General features: G+C 37.3%; 1 protein-coding gene across 1 annotated transcript in view; it reads right to left on the reverse strand.

The window, feature by feature from the left end:
* The window catches only part of LOC107563274 (CUB and sushi domain-containing protein 2-like), a 209,651-nt gene extending 198,802 nt beyond the window's left edge, over nt 1-10,849 (reverse strand). Inside the window, exon 1 of the mRNA XM_016248094.1 lies at nt 10,548-10,849. Within this exon, the coding sequence (XP_016103580.1) occupies nt 10,548-10,731 (184 nt within the window). The 5' untranslated portion in view covers nt 10,732-10,849. The remainder of the gene's footprint in view (nt 1-10,547) is intronic.
* Nucleotides 10,850-18,726: the final 7,877 nt, after the last annotated feature.

Below are 18,726 nucleotides of genomic sequence, written 5' to 3' on the forward strand. Positions count from 1 at the left end.
GGATCGCGAGCCTGGCTGCTCTCATCAAACACAGCCAGGCGAGAGCGGAGCATACGCAGCGAGAGCTCGCAGTGATGACAATCAGCTGCTCGAAAGCTGACCGTGCATGCTCCGCTCCTAAACAAACGACAAACAAATTGTGTGTATCCCCTGCCACCAGATATCGTGGGCAGGGAGAAACACAGCGTTTGTAATGCCGTTTGCTCACCATAGACTTTCTCATTGTTTTATATATATGAGTGCTTGTGCGGACAGACAACAGTAAATAGACAGACACATACACAGAGCGCTACTGAAGAGCAGAAGCTGGTTTGCGCTCTGCTGGATGCGCTTTTATGCTTTCTGGTGCTTGCGTCACCCCACTGGTGACGTCTCGCTGCTCCATTGGATGGATTTGACACGTGCTTCAGAACGCGGTCACGCAAGGGCGTTCCCAAAGCGACTTCGATGCAGCTCGAGTTCCTGAAGGGGAAACAGATTTTGTTAAGGGGCATTCTTACAAACTTCATAAAATTGATCACAGGACCTTTTTTTCCTTAAGAAGCTCTTCATGAATCCATCTCCAGGTTTCTCACATTTTAAGTGATTTGAATAAAGTTCAAGTGTCCATTTGAATCTATCGAGCTGAAAGGAAGAAGGAAATGCATTATGTAACCTCTTAATGAAGGGTAACCCCCACATTCACAGCAGCAGGTATTTTCTTTTCCTTAAGCATAGATTTACAAATGCATTATGAAATAACAAGTGAATTGAGTTTACCTGCATTAATACAGTGCTGCATAAATCTCTAAAAAGCTCTATACAGTAGTATTTCATCCATAACGCTTTATTGATTTTTTACAAAAGAGTCTCACAGTCACAACGTCATGTGTGTTTGCAGTTATTTCTGACAGAGGCACATATTTAAACTCTTTCTGAGATCCATGAATCTTGGTCTTATACTAGGACTCTTTGCATCTGTTTAGTGTTTTCCCAAAATATTGGTGGAGTCAAGTAAAAAAGGAGAGAGAGCTTTGACCTTGTTTAGCACGACTGCAGAGACCACCTCTAGAGTCAACCAATGTTTGTTTTGCTTCCGCTGTTGTTTTGCTGCTACGGGGCTGCAGCGCCTCAGCATGACACTTTGATAAATCGATCGCTGCCGTGCCATACTACGGCAGGACAACAATCCTTCAGATTGCCCGCAATCAGAGATCTTAGGAGGGAAGGGGAGTGGGAAAGGGGAGGGCAAAAGCAAGAGGAGGGGGAAGTCTGTATGAGCAGCTGGACTGTATACTTTGTTCACCTCTTTAACTAGAAGTCAACACACCATCACTGTGTTTCAAAACCTAGTGAGTGGCCTCCAGAAAAAAATTGTATGGCACAAAGACTGTTCCAAAACACATCTATCCATCAGAGAATGCAATCTCAGAATACATGCATCTATCCAATCCTGTCCAATATAGTGGATAGAATTGTAGATACATATTCTTAAATATTTTAAATGCTATTATATATTCTTATATTTAAGCTCACATTAAATATAATACAATAAAATACTTTTTTTATATAAACAAATAATGAAACAACTGTCCTGTTTGTGAGGAATGCTATTTATATCTAATATACTCAAGACATCACTTATGAGGTTTTGTTTTAGCTAGGATGACTATGTAGGCAGTATGAAGAAGGCAGCAGGTTTTGGAACAGAACTCATGACATTCATATTAAGATAACAGCAGTCTGTGTCACTGGCAGAAAAATCTGGTTTCGTTGACAGAGATTATTCCATAAAGCTTTGATATGTGTATGAAAACATGTGACATCAGAATCCATTGCCAAAGCACAGCTTTAGAACATACCCTGGAATTAGTGTCTTTGCGTGACATTGTTTGGCAATAACTTAAGATTCATAACAAAAAATTACATTTCTATGCCTGTTATCTGCACTAAAGCAGATAAAATGTTCTCTGTTGATTTGTGCTCTCTTTTGCCATTATCCTGTTTCCAGCTTTTCCCCTATGTTCCCAAACTCAGTGCATCTATGATGCTTCCAGCAGGCCAGCCTGATGTGGACTGGATTGAAGTATTAGATCTTTACCAGAGATGGATGGATGGATGGATAAATTATCTATGGATAGATTAGTGTCATTATTTTAAAGGAATAGTTCACTCAAATTTAAAATCTCACCCTCATGTTGTTCCAAGCCTGTATAAGTTTCTTTCTTATGATGAACACAAAAGAAGATATTTTGAAGAATTTTGAAGAACCAAAGTGGTTGGTCCCCCATTCACGTTCATAGTAGGGAAAGAAATACTATGAAAGTCAATGGGGACCAACAACTTTTTGATTACCAGCATTCTTTAAAATATCTTCTTTTATGTTCAACAAAAGAAAGAAACTCATACAGGTTTGGAACAACATGAGGGTGAGGGTAAATTATGATTTTTGGGTGAACTATCCCTTTAACTATACTTTTTTATCTATTAAATATTATTAGAATTTTAACAAAAAGTGAATATTTTGTAAACGTTTTAACATACATTTTTCATGTATAGTTAATATTTTTTAAAAATGTTCTTTAAAATGGGCTTTGAGTTAGAATATAAATTATATGCTACCTCAAAACAAGACATAAAAATAACAATACTACAAAATTTTAATTCAGTTTGCTGGTCTATGGTTTAATTTTAACAGTTTTGAAAAAAAAAAAATACTTGACAAGAGTCAAGATATCGCAACGTGAATCATGTATGAATGTATGAAGTGGTAAAGTCTTGATTGATTGCATTTGAATTTTAGGAAGCAACTTTAGTGTGACTTAATTAACATTCATGAGCAAAGCTTTAACCATAGACGTATTCATAAATCCTGGATTGTTTTTGTTTTTCTTTTTATGGTTAATCGATTGAGTGATTAAATGACAAATCTGAATAAGAAAGCTTAACAAAACTTGTGAAGTTTATTTGGTTCCATGAATTTGTTTTAAAACAAACTGCTTTGAATAAGAAATGGTTCTCGATTCCCAACTCCATAAAAAATTCAGTTTGCTGGTCTATGGTTTAATTTGAACAGTTTAAAAAAAAAAAAATACTTGACAAGAGTCAAGATATCGCAACGTGAATCATGTATGAATGTATGAAGTGGTAAAGTCTTGATTGATTGCATTTGAATTTTAGGAAGCAACTTTAGTGTGACTTAATTAACATTCATGAGCAAAGCTTTAACCATAGACGTATTCATAAATCTGGATTGTTTTTGTTTTTCTTTTTATGGTTAATCGATTGAGTGATTAAATGACAAATCTGAATAAGAAAGCTTAACAAAACTTGTGAAGTTTATTTGGTTCCATGAATTTGTTTTAAAACAAACTGCTTTGAATAAGAAATGGTTCTCGATTCCCAACTCCATAAATAATTAATTTTATAAAGGAATTAAGTGATTTAGATTCTGTGAAATAATATATAAAGGAAGTGCAAGGTAAATAGCATATGTCTTGCTTACGGCACGATTACTGCTTATTAGCGTGTGCTTTGAGACGTCCTGTGCATTGTGAGTTGGGTTGGGACTAATTTCATCAGTCCACCTGTCTTCCTGCACCTGCGTAATTTATTTCCCTGAAAGTGAGACGAGACATGCAGCAAACACATGCAGGTGAAACCTCCCACTTCTGACAGAGTTAAAGCTGAGGCTAATGCTTCGCCAGCCATAGCAGATAATCTTTACAATCTCTGGAAATGCATTCCCTTTAGCTTTGCTGCCATAGCTCTGCTGTAAATTGGGCACCTAAGAGACAAATGGGTCTGACTCACCAGTTTTCATAAGCACTTCAAATCGATCATATTTCCTTTTTTCAAGGACCAGTGGAAAATGCCATTATAACCTGAGTTCAGTTACACCATACCAACAAGGCAAATGTGAACGGGGATTTCAAATATGCCAGCACAAGAGGAAAAACAACCTTCTTAGTTCCACAAATCTCTCTATGTATAACCAGCTGCCTTCTAATGTGTCAAAGCATCGGCTGCAGGCTCCATCATATCTGCATTAACCGAAGAATGCCCGCCATTACAATGGAAATCGGCAACCTCAGCTTTCCCAGGTAAAACCATACATTATGCTAATGTTAGCGCAATGTGATTTCGGAGAACATTAATAGAAAGGCAAATGCAGTGGAAAGAGGAGAAAATTAGCTCTACTTTAGTGAGGCGATATATTTGTTGTATTCATTGGGTCAACAGATAACCGAAACAGCTGGAGTCAGCATGACACTTCCAGGTGTAGATTTGAATTATATTTGTCTCTACAATGTTTTAACATTCATATTTTTATAAGTTAATAGTGCTTAAGTACAAGCACACAGCTTGCTTGTTGATCTGAGGAAATGTTTTCATATAAATTGACCTACAGAAGCAACTTCCATCACATAATACGTTTTCTCAGTTTGTGCATTTTGCAGGAATCAAACCCATGACCTTGATGTTGTAAGTGACATGCTCTGTTGTTTGAGTAACATCAAATGCATTCGCCAGCAACACAATGTGTGGAAGTTTCATGAATATTTAATGAGGTAAACTCTGATGCTGTTTATGATTGGCTGTCTGTTGCTAAACATGTTATTGGCTCTGCAATTTGAGGTTAATCAAAAGGTTAAAAGAGTATTCAGAAAGCAATATAAATTAAGCTCAATCACAACATTTGTTCTGCGGCATAATGCTGTTTTCCTCAAATATAAATTTTGACTTCTGGGTTGCATTGAGATACTTACAATGGAAGCAAATTGTGCCAATCCGCAAAGATTAAAATACTCGAAAGCATTGACAAAAATATGTTAACATGATGGGAAAAAAATCACTTACTAGCTTTTTCTGTTTAAAGGTAATAATGCCTAAAATCCTAACATGACCATAAACGTATGAGAACATCAGTTTTGGTTCCCATTGACTTCCACTGTACTGTATGACCAAACAATGGACGTCAATGGGAACCAAAAGTGTTTGGTTAACAACATTCTTCAAAATATCTTTTACGTTTCACAGAAGAAACAAATCTTCTAAATAATGACAAGAAATAATGACAGAATTTTGGTTTGACAACCCTTTTAAAGGTTCGGTCACATTCACGAAATCCTAAATTTTTACCCTTGCGTGAAACTCCTAATCACATACATTCCTATTAAAATGAATGGAATTCACATGCAGAATTTCACAGAGCAATGGCAAATGTGATCACACTTTAAAGGGACAGTTCACTCAGAAATTCTCAGAAAATTCTGTCATAATTTATTCACCCTTACGTTGTTTCACACCTCTGTGAGTCTCTTTCTTCTGTTGAACACAAAAGAATGTTGGTGACCAATCAGTTTACAGCAGCCATTGAATTCACTGGCTACCTCTCAACTGTTTGGTTACCAACTATTTTCAAAATATATTTTTTGTGTTCAACAGAAGAAATGAATTCATAAAGGTTTGGAACAAGTGGAGCATGAGTAAATTATGACTTTTTGGGTGAACTATTCCTTGAGAAATATGCTTCTACTTTTTTCTTTTTGACCTGTTACACTTAATTGTTGATATGAACAACACTTTTGGGGCATTTATTTAGCTAATAATACATAATAATACATTGGAATCCAAATAAAGCCCTAAATTCCTATTCCAGCATATCCTGGGTTTTCCTCCCAGACATGCTAACAGGTGTGTTTGCAGTGACAGCGGCGCCGCACTGATATGGATTAGAGCGGATAACAGGCTGCAGCAGCCGGCACACTGCGACCTGACGGCTGTCCGCCTCACTCAGGTCTGTGTGTCTCTAAACACCCGTGCCTATACCTCACTCTTGTTTTCTGTCCTGCGCTAATTCCCCACTCTTTATCTGTCTGTGTCCCTCCTTATCTTTTGGCATCAATCCATTTAGCTCGCCACTTGATTGTGTGTGTTAAAAGACGGGGTGAATATTACATTCTAAATGAGGAGAAAAGCTGGGGGTAGTCTGCAGTAACTAATGGCACCCCTCGTGGAGCGCTGCCAAATAAAATCAAATTGCAGTCCTTTGACTGTGATGCATCGTGCCAAAGAGGTATGGAGGATGGAAGGGCACAAAAGCATAAACGCCAGTGTAACGGAGAGAAAGAGAGGGAGCAGAGAGGAGAAACAAAGCAGTTTCAGGTGGAGGAGACGTAAAAGGATTAACTGTGTAATCTAATCACAGCAGATAAAAGATAAGAAAACACTACATCAAATTTCTGAAGAGGACCTGGAAGTGACAGGCAGCAAGGCAAAGGAAATCTCCGTTGTCAATCTACAAGAGATAGCGGCCACTGGACGACAGGAAGAGACCTACACGTTTATATCCGCTCAAAGCAAATGGACTGCTATACTATCACTTCTATCATAGTTTTGGGTCTTAACTGTTACAGCTGGAAAGTTGGAACGTTTCAAAGAGAATTCATTGTGAAATGGACAGAAAGTATGAAATTTAAATGAGTAAACTAGTTTATTATTATATTACCAATATTTAGGACTATATTTTTCACATACACTACCATTCAAAAGGGTCATTTTTTATGTTTTTTAAAGTCTCTTATGCTCACCAGGGCTGCATTTATTTGATCAAAAATACAATAAAAACAGTAATATTGTGAAATTCCAAAATTCCAATATTACAATTCAAAATAGCTTTTTTCTATTTTAACATATTTTTAAATGTAATTTATTCCTGTGATGGCAATGTTGAATTTTTAGCAGGCATTACTCCAGTCTTCAATGTCACATGATCCTTCAGAAATCAATCTAATATACTGATTTGGTGCTCAAAATACTGCTGCTTTTTTGTTTTGGAAACTAAAGGATTCTCTGATGAATAGAAAGGTCGAAAGAACAGCATTTATTTGAAACATAATTATTTTGTAATATTATAAATGTCTTCATTAATTTAATGCCTCTTTTCAAAAAAATAAAATAAAATAAATAAATAAAAATCTTACTGACCCCAAACTTTAGATCGGTAGAGTACATTGTTTATGTGCTCTTTCAGCCACCAACACAGAGAAAATCCAACAAAAACTTTACAATAATAGGCCCATTTGTCTCAATATGCTCCAAATCATGTTTAACCTTGAATCCCTCTTTGTCCAAAATCCCAGTGTACTTCAAAGTACACTCTAATAAACAAAAAGACAATCTGACAACTGAAGACTATAAACATTCACATACAAAATTCACTCCATGCCTGTCATGATGCCAAAAAAAAATTAAATAATAAAATAAAATAAATAAATAAAAATCTTACTGACCCCAAACTTTAGATCGGTAGAGTACATTGTTTATGTGCTCTTTCAGCCACCAACACAGAGAAAATCCAACAAAAACTTTACAATAATAGGCCTATTTGTCTCAATATGCTCCAAATCATGTTTAACCTTGAATCCCTCTTTGTTCAAAATCCCAGTGTACGTCAAAGTACACTCTAATAAACAAAAAGACAATCTGACAACTGAAGACTATAAACATTCACATACAAAATTCACTCCATGCCTGTCATGATGCCAGTTTCAGGTCTCAGTGCAAATGTCAGGTACATATTTGCATTGGTTTGTCTTTTAACCCGGGTCTTAGCTGTGTACCATGATGGAAGCCTACATGAATTTCACTGATCCAAGCTGAAAACCTCTTGAGCCATAATAATTGTCATATTTGCATTTCTATATCTATGTAAATGTATCTGACAGCAGATGTGGGCATTTCACAATCAATTTACTCAAACAAAAGAAATGAAATTGTAAAAAACAGCTACAAAGAAAATGAAGCCAACCATTTTTGCTGTTTTACATGTAGAAGGTTTCACATTCCATACATCTTGTATGCTTCACGGTTTTTTTTCTTAGTTGTGCGTGTTGTGTCTGTGTGCAGACCTGTTTCTTCTGTCAATTTTCTTCAATCTGAGCCTCATCAAAAACATTTTAATATCCAGTGAATCCTGTGTAATAAAAACTTGACCTGTTGTCTTCTACTTTAAAAGGATAATTTGCCCCCAAAATTTTATCTGCTATCATTTATTAACCCTCATATCATTCCAAACTTGTACAAATTTCTTTCTTCTGTGAAAGAAGATTTTTGAAACTGGCAAGTTTTTTTTCCAGTGTTGTTTTGGACCCCATTGACTTCCATTGTATTGACCAAAACACATTTTTGTGTTCTGCAGAACAAAGTAAACTAGTAAGCTGACAACATGAGGGCAAGTAAATTACAGAGTTATTAATACAGAAATATCCTTTTAATATGATGACCATGAAGTCACACTCATCTTAGCCACTTCTTTTAATGTGCTAAATAAGTGTCTTCTGTTAACCACAGTGCATTCAAAGGAGGGAAACTTTTGGTGTACTATTGATGTACAGGTAGCTGTGTAAACAAATCATCTCACTCCTTGCCAAAGGCATCCTTCAGTCCTTTGGGAGATGCATGCAAACAACAGACCTGTTTAGTAGTCTTTACTTTTAAAGTCTAAGCAAACAGATTGGCAGGTGTTAATTTTCTTGGAACAGGTTATTATGTGTGCTATAAAAAGAGAATGGGGAGGAAGGAAGAGATGAATAAGTAATGACGTGAGAAAAATAAAGGTTAGCAAGTATGAAAGTGACAGAAAATTAGTGGAGTTTTCTATGACACATAACACCATTTGAGTGTAAGTGTTGTCCCCTATTGAGAAAACCAGCTTGTGCTGAGCAGTGCTGTACAGCCGTGCTAAATGCTCTGGTGGGAGCTGTCCATGGTCCTAATTGGAATGCAGCTGGGGATTGCAACTCTAAGAGTCAAATCAGGCTGATGGCTACATTCAGACTAAACATTTAGTGTTACTTTGTTCTCTCAGCACAAAATATGTCTAAAAGGCCTTTGTTTGCTAAGGCAGATTTTGAGTCGTTTGTAAAGGTAACCAGTGGAAAAGATGCAATGAGAAGATCTGGAGGGGAGTTGTCCATGGTTCTGAAGTGTCACTGAACTCTACTACCCACAATCTGCTCTGAGCGATTCCTTCAAGTCTCCTTTAAACAGCTGTTACTACTCAGCTGACAAATGTATTGTGCTTAAATAGCACTGGACTATAGCTTGAAAAAAGCACAGCTAAAAAAAGAGAAGATTGTTTCAAAACAAGAGTGCACAAGGGAGCCTGAAATGTCCTCCCTAGCGTAATCTCAAAAGTTATGAAATTTTGTACATTCAAACAACCAAAGGGACTGGCCAAAATTGAATACATGTGGCAAGCTCCCTCCGACACGATGAAAAGATTTCTCTGCATGCTTACAAATTCTCGTCTTCAATAGAGCCTTACACCAAGTTGCATCATGGAAATGCATCAGTTTCGTGACTTTGACCATTTTATGAAGTCATGTGTCATTGACTATCAAAGATTTTGGGGTGAGGAAAATAGGACTGAGCCAAACATCCATGATGATGAGATGTTAGTGATATTGTTTGGGTAAAATATGAAAAATCGTTTCATCTTGAGCACTTAAATGTCTCCAGAGCAGCAACTTCTGAGGCTGAGCAAGAGCACATGATTACCCAAAGCACAGAATAATGAGTTATTTTTTAGTTACATTTTCGCTTACGTGGAACAGAAAATGAGATTTTATAACGACAGTCACGATGTTAAAAGGGAAACTATAAATCCTTTCAGTATATATCATGACACTTGTTTTTAGCTAAATTTGGGCTTAAACCCAATCAGCATTCTGACTACAACTTCCCTTCAAGGTAAATGACGGATGGATAGTTGCTTGGGAATGCCAAAATTTCGCAAAAAGAAACGCAACAAATAGGCAAATGATTCCTAGGATAGCTACTTGGACGATGGAATGGACATATTTTAGACGGAGGAAGAAATACCCTATTATGGTAAAAATAAATGTTGAAAATAGCGCAGAGTCAAAGACCTGTTTTTTTTGGCATGAAACCCCTCTCTCTCTCCAGCCTCCACATACGCCCCCCTTCCTCCCAAACTCACTCATTCACTCTTGGCTCCCACACTCACGAAATCTTGCGCCACACACACATGTATATATTTTCAGAAATGGTTCGTCTACATCTTTATCCATTAACCCATTTTGCCTTAAAACTAAAGTACCACTTCTTGCGCACCCACCAAGAATCCAACATCGTGCTCTGAGGTGTTATTCAAAGCATAATGCAACATATTATGCCAACATGGGGCAGACCAAAATTGGCAAGAAATAACACCAAATGCACTATGGAAAGTACACAAGGCTGTTTTACATTGAAATACATTCACGCACAAATAAATGGCACTCTTGGCTATTGTATGTACAACCTCTTCATGTTATTGACTGGTATGTTTCTCTAGTGAGTCTGCTGCTTATATCCATTGATGCCTGGTAGATCCGAATCAATGAAACGCATGACCCAACATTAAATGCCATAGTGTTGGCACAGAATTGACAATGGCAGCACTCCATCCACATGTCAGGGGTAAAAGGGTCGCATATGTAGCCTCCAAGAGGGTTGCGCGCAAGGCAACAGGACCACATGCAGCATAACGGGAAACTCACCCTTAACCGATGCAGCCAGCAGCCCCATATAGAAGAACAGCACCCCGCTCCAGTGATGCGCCTGTACTCCCACCTTCATTAGCGCAAAAATCCTTATACCATCCAGTTTCCTCGTCCCGTTATATGTACATCTGCACTCTGTCCTCACGAGTCCCGTTCTGTCAGGATTCAAAGAGGCGCTCATGGTGGGCTTTTTTTTTTTTGGCAGGCACGGTTATCAAATGGTTTTAAAAGGAAGATTCACTTGGTGTCGGCGCTGAGAAAAATCCCAGTGCATGAAGACTGGACCCTCGCAGCTGGACTGAACCATCTCAAGCGAGCCGCGGGGTGAGCGGATTCTAATAGACGCGTTCTCTCCTAAAACCTGAAGAGCTGATGATGTGAACTGTATCTGGCGTCTTCAAGCCCACGAGAACGATAAAGTCTGGAAAGCGAATCAAACGGATGATGCGGCATACGCCCGTACACTCCCCCACGCGCGCGTTTAAGTTTATTTTCCAATTAATACAACGCTGAAAATCCACCTTTCTATCTTTCTCCCAATGAGTCACTGGTAAAGGAGCGCTTGGATACACTCGCTGTCACCACCCACTCGTGGAAGTTTACAGCCTTCATCACTGTCTAAATCATTTCCAGGCGTGAAAATAATCGTTAAGGGATTTCCACCTCTGGGCTCACTGTTTCAAGACTTAAGCAAAGAGAGCTGAAATGAAGAGCGCGACTGCAGTACGAGCTTACAGCATCTCTCTCTCTCTCTCTCTCTCTCTCTCGCTCGCTCCATCACTCTCTCACCTTCGCAAAGGTGTGCCAACAACATAAACACTTAAGTCTATGATTGTGTCTATGCAGAATAATACTATAGCCTATATTTAATTTGCTTTTCACTTGATTTGATTGAATGCATAATATAATACAATATAATACAATATAATAACAGACCTATAAAATTGAAAGACAAACTTATTGCTTAATACGCAATGAAAGAAACACAATTTACTGGGCAACAAACATAATGTGAAATATCATGAACATCACCCGGTGTGTAGCCTAGTTAGGACCCATAAAGTGTCTATTTATGTATTTATTTATTTACTTACCGTTTTTACTTTCACCTTCGCAAAGGTGTGCCAACAACATAAACACTTAAGTCTATGATTGTGTCTATGCAGAATAATACTATAGCCTATATTTAATTTGCTTTTCACTTGATTTGATTGAATGCATAATATAATATAATATAATACAACATAATACAATATAATAACAGACCTATAAAATTGAAAGACAAACTTATTGCTTAATACGCAATGAAAGAAACACAATTTACTGGGCAGCAAACATAATGTGAAATATCATGAACATCACCCGGTGTGTAGCCTAGTTAGGACCCATAAAGTGTCTATTTATGTATTTATTTATTTACTTACCGTTTTTACTTTAGTCTTAGGCTACCAACATTTTGGCAATTTTGTAGCATGTCTCTCTCTCTCTCTCTCTCTCTCTCTCTCTCTCTCTCTCTCTCTCTCTCTCTCTCTCTCTCAATATAGCTAAATGTAAAAGTTTATGCAATTTTTAATTTCAGTAAATCAAGTTTAACTAAATTAAAATAAGAAATCTTGTAGCTACAACAAAAAAGTTTTATATTAGATATATTTCAGTCAACGTTTACTTTATTTCAAGAAAGATTTTTTTTCTTCTTCCCGCGAAGACTCTTACAGTACATCCATTCAGGTGACGTAAATGATTTGTAGCTGTTTGCGTAATTGTTTTTGTTTATATTTGAAATTCAATACAATATTCAATCTAAACATTCCAAGGAAGGCAGACGCCAGCCACAAACAAGAAAATCACGATAATAGAAAGCTAAATTATCATTTTTGTCTGGAGATAAATGTAAAATGTCTACAAGACCGTGTGATAAGACATCTAGAACAAAACCTCAGCGTTTTTGGGACGCATTAGGACCATTTCCCAGGTCAGTGTGGATTCATCCCTGTACACCAGAAGACAGTCTGGACAGAGCCTGTGGTAGAGTATTGAAGCGCTCTGTTCTTGCCAGAAAGGGAGTTTGGCCGCATTTACCAGAAAATGCGCATGTGTTTGCGAAAGACGGTGATATCCAGAGCTACAGAGGATATTATGGCAGTCTATCCACTCAGTAAGTTACGAAATAATATATGGGCTTTTATTTTTGTGGTGTAGCGTGTATGTGACAAATAAAAGAGTCTGACCAGACTGTGTCGGATTCAGTGAAAATACACAATGCAGCATTAAAGCTTCACTAAAATATGCCAGCTCTGAGGTGGCTCTGATGCTGCCTTTCTTCTGTGTAAACACTGCTTTCTTCTGCGTAAACACTGTTATTACGATAGAATATACAGTGCATAATATCATGCAATGCAAAATGTATTGACATTTACAGAAATAAATGTTATGAGAACATTTTTCATATGAATAATATGATATAATAATATGAAAATATTCATATAATAGAAACTAAAATTGAATGAAAATAATACTATATAAACAGATTCATATTTAGATATATACACATACATATTTCTGTATTTCTAGATCCTTATAAATGTTCACATTCACATTTACTGACTACATTTGAAGAGTTTATTTGCAAAAACCGATAACTTAGTTTAAAAATTTAACAATTTAAAAAATATATATATTTTTTTTTTCATTGTGCATTCCAGTTACTCTCAATCAAACTGCATTTGGGTTATTTTGATTAAGTAAAAAATAACAAAAAAAAATACAGCTAACTAACACAATAAAACACAATAAAAACATGATAACAATAAAAAAAGCGATTTTTGAAAAGAAAAAACAGTTATCTGTTTTAGCAAATAAACTCTTCATTTAGTTAATCATTTATTTACAACAAAGTTTAAAGCTGCTTAGATTGTACTTTAAAATAAAGCAGCATCATCTTTGTAAAGGCACTTTAAGTCAGCCTTAAATTGGACTGAAGATGGGTAAAGTTTTACCAACGAAGAAAGTTGGAGAGTGCTTCTCTATTGTATGAATTACCGTATGCAAAATCTGGCCATGGCAGCCCATGCTAATAGATCTGCCATCTGTCCCCGGTGGTCCATGGAAACACCTACCCCATCTATTTTAGGTAGACCATGTAGCAATGGGAAGATCTCCTCCTGGTGTTCGTTTGAACACCATTACACGGTAGCAATAAGAAAATCATGAAATATTCATACTTGGAGACAAAATATGCCCCATTTACAGCAGTAACATGCAAAGAAAATTCTCTGAAAGTTCATGTTTGGTTAATGGAGGGCTTGTTTACCTTTTTACATGAAACTATTCGGTACTTTTTGTGCTTTCAATTTATCCATCTCCACTAGTATCTATTTTGGCCTGTGAATATTTTCCCAACAGTATAACTTGCATTCACCATGCACTTGCAGTTTGAAATAATGCATGCTTCTTTTTCAGGAGTGCAGGGCATCAAAAGTTGGACAAGGTCATGTTAATGACTCAGCATAACATGACCCAGACTCTTCTGCAGGGGCATGTTGATGCCACGTGTCCATGTTTTCCTGATGATAGATGCAGACATGGTCATGAACCTGACAAGACCATAGAGATCATAAGCCAGGAGGAGGCTGACAGAGATAAAACTGAGGAGTTTCTTGAAGAAATTCTACCTAAACAGGCCACAGGGAAAGCAGACATCCCTGAGGGGCCCTCAGACAAAGACTTTCCTCCACTTCCACCTGCTGCCTCACCGCGGGTGGACAGGCCACCACAGCAAGCCCCCATCAGTAAAAGTGGCTCCTATAAAGCAACTGTCTTAAAAGGAAAACCAAACATCCAATTGCATGGTGGCAAATCACAGAGGGCAAAAAAACTAAATCAAAAAGAACATCCAAGAGTCTCAGCTAAAACATCCCCAAAGATAGAAGCACAAACAGCCCAGAGCTTCATTGACCAAACTAGTTCCCCCCAAACAGAAAGTGGATGCAGAGAGAAAGTTATACCGGAAGAACAAAGTTCATTGCCAAGGTGTTCCCATCTACCTGTGTTTGCAGACTTCCAAATGGCAGATGAGAAGATAATAACTAAAGATCACACATTTAAAGGTAAATGTGATATTGACATTCCATAACATCTGCACCATGCTCATGTCTATTAATAATAAACTTTAATTCAAATCTAAATCTAAAACCTAATATATATATTTTTTTCATTCATGCTCTCATGGTCATTTTAGTTTCCAGTTCAGCTCCTACATTTTTAATTTATTTGAATTGCAGTAACATGCAGGATGCAACAAATTTTAATTTAAGCAGAACTGAAAGATATGTATATACAGTAACTGCACAAAGTGTCATTTTAACTTAAAAAGTATACAGAAGCAAATTGGATAGATGTAAACTTGCTGTTCTGATTGGTGATCTGATCTACTTAATCATGTTAATTCAAAAACAGCATTTTAAAGAGCTAGCACGGACAGCTTAGGTTGTTTCTGATACATTTCTGGAGAACAAGAAGGAAAGCATCATTGTGTAATATTGCCAACAGTAAACAATAAGTTAATATTGAGTAACTTATGTCTAGACACAATATTGCCAGTTTTAAGCCAACAAAAAAATAGCTTGATTTCCCCCCCCCCTAACTTAGTTCTAAACCCAATTTTGCCATTTTTAAGCCAAAAAAAAAATAGCTTGATTTCCCCCCCCCCTGAGATTTTGTCAATAATGGCAAATAGACAATATTTTTCAGAGAGTATTTTTATGCTGTTGCCAACTGGTTTGTCCTGTAATGGACAAATTAAAAAATGAGACACTTTAAATATGAAACTAAAAATGCCAGTAGGTGGCGGCAAGTCTTAATGAGTCATTGAGTCATTCATTCAAACGATTCGTTCAAATGGCTGATTCATTCGGACATTGAATCATTAATTAAACTGATTCATTCAGTTATAAAGCACCACTGTATTGCTCAGACACGCAAAACAGTTAGCAGTATATGTATTCAGTGTATGCAGTGTTTTCATTTGGAAATTTTAATTGACAAAAAGCAAAAACTGTAAAATGTAGCTCAAAATGTTAACTTGTTTACTTAGCTGTTTTGTAAATTCAATATGACATTGCTGATATCAATCATGCTGATATTCAGGAAAAAAGAGCCATACTCCATAATGTCAGCTCGTATATTGTCGCCACCTACTGGTGTAAAAATATAACCTCTAGAAAGAGTCACTGAATATGCAAATTCACACTCATGAACACTCAAACCAAGATATTTGCATGCCCACAAAACACATGAAGCACCACACTGCAGTTGTTCTTTTTATAAACTGCATTACTTAATGTATATATGTCTGAGTGTGTGTCGGGGGGGAAATACAGTGACTGAAGAATGAGTGGATACCACCAGAGTCATATCAACCTCCATTCTAACTTATTGTACTGTGCAGCTGTGAGTTGTATATATTGCGAAATGACAAGTTTTTCAGTACAAGTAGTTTTCATCTTACAGACATAAACAGACATACTCATATTGGTATATTGTGTCTTGGTAGTTTATTCCAGGATAGCAATTATAGAAACACCATTTAAGGTGAGGGTTCCATAGCGATAACAATCAACCTCATGCCGTCTTGTTGGTTTGGGAGTCTTTGGTAGTGACACTGCATGGCACTGATGTACGACTTGCATTAGCTCAGAGGGAAAGTGTTGTTTTTGTTTGCGAGGAAGACTATGGATGGTGCTCAGTCAACGCTCTCCTCGGGGCACGAAAGGAACTCCTCAAACCCAAAAAGTCACTCATTATTTTGAAAATGAAAAAACATAAAGAAGAGAGCATTGGCCCAAATCAATATATCCATTTCCTCTTGGTAATGGAATCCGTTTGTAATAGTAGTCTAAACACAATCAATTTGCAATCTTTATGTTTTTTCTTTTCTTTTTCTCCTGCCATCTCTTTTTCTCCCTTTACTTCTGCATCCTAAAGGCCAAAGGGTACGTGCAGATTTAGATAGTGATTTGTGTATACTGCACAACAAAACAAAACATTTGAATGTTTGTGTATTTGCATTAAAAAGTATATATAGTTACAAATTTTGCATCAGTTCACCACAGTTACTCTTTGGGGACCAATAAAGATTCGATTTTTATTGATCGATTTATTTATTATTATTTACGCTAACCTTCACTAAAGCACATAAAAAGGCACTGATGTTGACATAGTACTTCATATCTAAATTTTGTTTAGGTGATTTTCGTTTCTTAATATGGCATATGGGATTGAAAATGGCATTTGGATTTGCCTAGTATTCACGATCCTCGTGTGTTAATCCCGTCACCTGTTCTTCCTAAGGTGGAGATGTGGAGTTGGGCAGGAGTGCAGATGGTGCCCACATGGCACAGACCCGGGCTGGCAGTGGTACTGGGAGCATGCAGAATGCAGCTGGCCCTCTTGACAATGCCAAATGCCATATATACCATATTGCGAAATGACAAGTTTTTCAGTACAAGTAGTTTTCATCTTACAGACATAAACAGACATACTCATATTGGTATATTGTGTCTTGGTAGTTTATTCCAGGATAGCAATTATAGAAACACCATTTAAGGTGAGGGTTCCATAGCGATAACAATCAACCTCATGCCGTCTTGTCGGTTTGGGAGTCTTTGGTAGTGACACTGCATGGCACTGATGTACGACTTGCATTAGCTCAGAGGGAAAGTGTTGTTTTTGTTTGCGAGGAAGACTATGGATGGTGCTCAGTCAACGCTCTCCTCGGGGCACGAAAGGAACTCCTCAAACCCAAAAAGTCACTCATTATTTTGAAAATGAAAAAACATAAAGAAGAGAGCATTGGCCCAAATCAATATATCCATTTCCTCTTGGTAATGGAATCCGTTTGTAATAGTAGTCTAAACACAATCAATTTGCAAATCTTTATGTTTTTTCTTTTCTTTTTCTCCTGCCATCTCTTTTTCTCCCTTTACTTCTGCATCCTAAAGGCCAAAGGGTACGTGCAGATTTAGATAGTGATTTGTGTATACTGCACAACAAAACAAAACATTTGAATGTTTGTGTATTTGCATTAAAAAGTATATATAGTTACAAATTTTGCATCAGTTCACCACAGTTACTCTTTGGGGACCAATAAAGATTTGATTTTTATTGATCGATTTATTTATTATTATTTACGCTAACCTTCACTAAAGCACATAAAAAGGCACTGATGTTGACATAGTACTTCATATCTAAATTTTGTTTAGGTGATTTTCGTTTCTTAATATGGCATATGGGATTGAAAATGGCATTTGGATTTGCCTAGTATTCACGATCCTCGTGTGTTAATCCCGTCACCTGTTCTTCCTAAGGTGGAGATGTGGAGTTGGGCAGGAGTGCAGATGGTGCCCACATGGCACAGACCCGGGCTGGCAGTGGTACTGGGAGCATGCAGAATGCAGCTGGCCCTCTTGACAATGCCAAATGCCATATATACCATGAGGATGCCACTGTTGCAAAGACAAAGGCCACAGGTCCAGGCTCTGGTGAAGATACATCAACTTCGCGCTGTGGATCGCCAGATCGGCTTTCACCATGGACGAAGTGGAGTCCAGCCCGGGGTTGTCACATGAGGTTGCTTTGATTGGCCAGCTAATCTCACTCAAGCCTCCGGCTCTTTTGGAAGGACACTACTAGAAATCAGTGGTTAAGTTGTATTTACAACACTGTTCCAGAACAGTTCAACCCAAATATCAAGATGTGTGCAGCGCATTTTATGGAGGACTGTTTCCTGATCCTGGTAGAGTAGACTACAATGCCGGCTGTTCTGACTCACAGTCTGTAAGTACGTTTTCATTTAAAGGATTTGCCACTGATGATTCAAACGCGAGTTTTGAGCAGTGTAGAGTAGCGCTTGTTGTTTATCATTTCTCCGATCACAAATGCAGACATGGTTTTATGTTTATGCGGCGCGATGCAATGCAGCACGTAAAAAGACAGTATAAGTAATTATAATCTATAATTATTTCCCCACTGGATGCAACAAATGCCTCATTTGTAATGGGTTTTAATGTTTAAAGGGGTCATATGATGCGATTTCAAGTTTTCCTTTCTCTTTGGAGTGTTACAAGCTGATTGTGCATAGATAAGATCCCTGAAGTTGCAAAGACTAAAGTCTCAAAAC

This window comes from Sinocyclocheilus grahami, unplaced genomic scaffold, assembly GCF_001515645.1.
Source record: "Sinocyclocheilus grahami isolate Dianchi unplaced genomic scaffold, SAMN03320097.WGS_v1.1 scaffold865.1, whole genome shotgun sequence".
In the NCBI taxonomy this organism is placed as follows: Eukaryota; Metazoa; Chordata; class Actinopteri; order Cypriniformes; family Cyprinidae; genus Sinocyclocheilus; species Sinocyclocheilus grahami.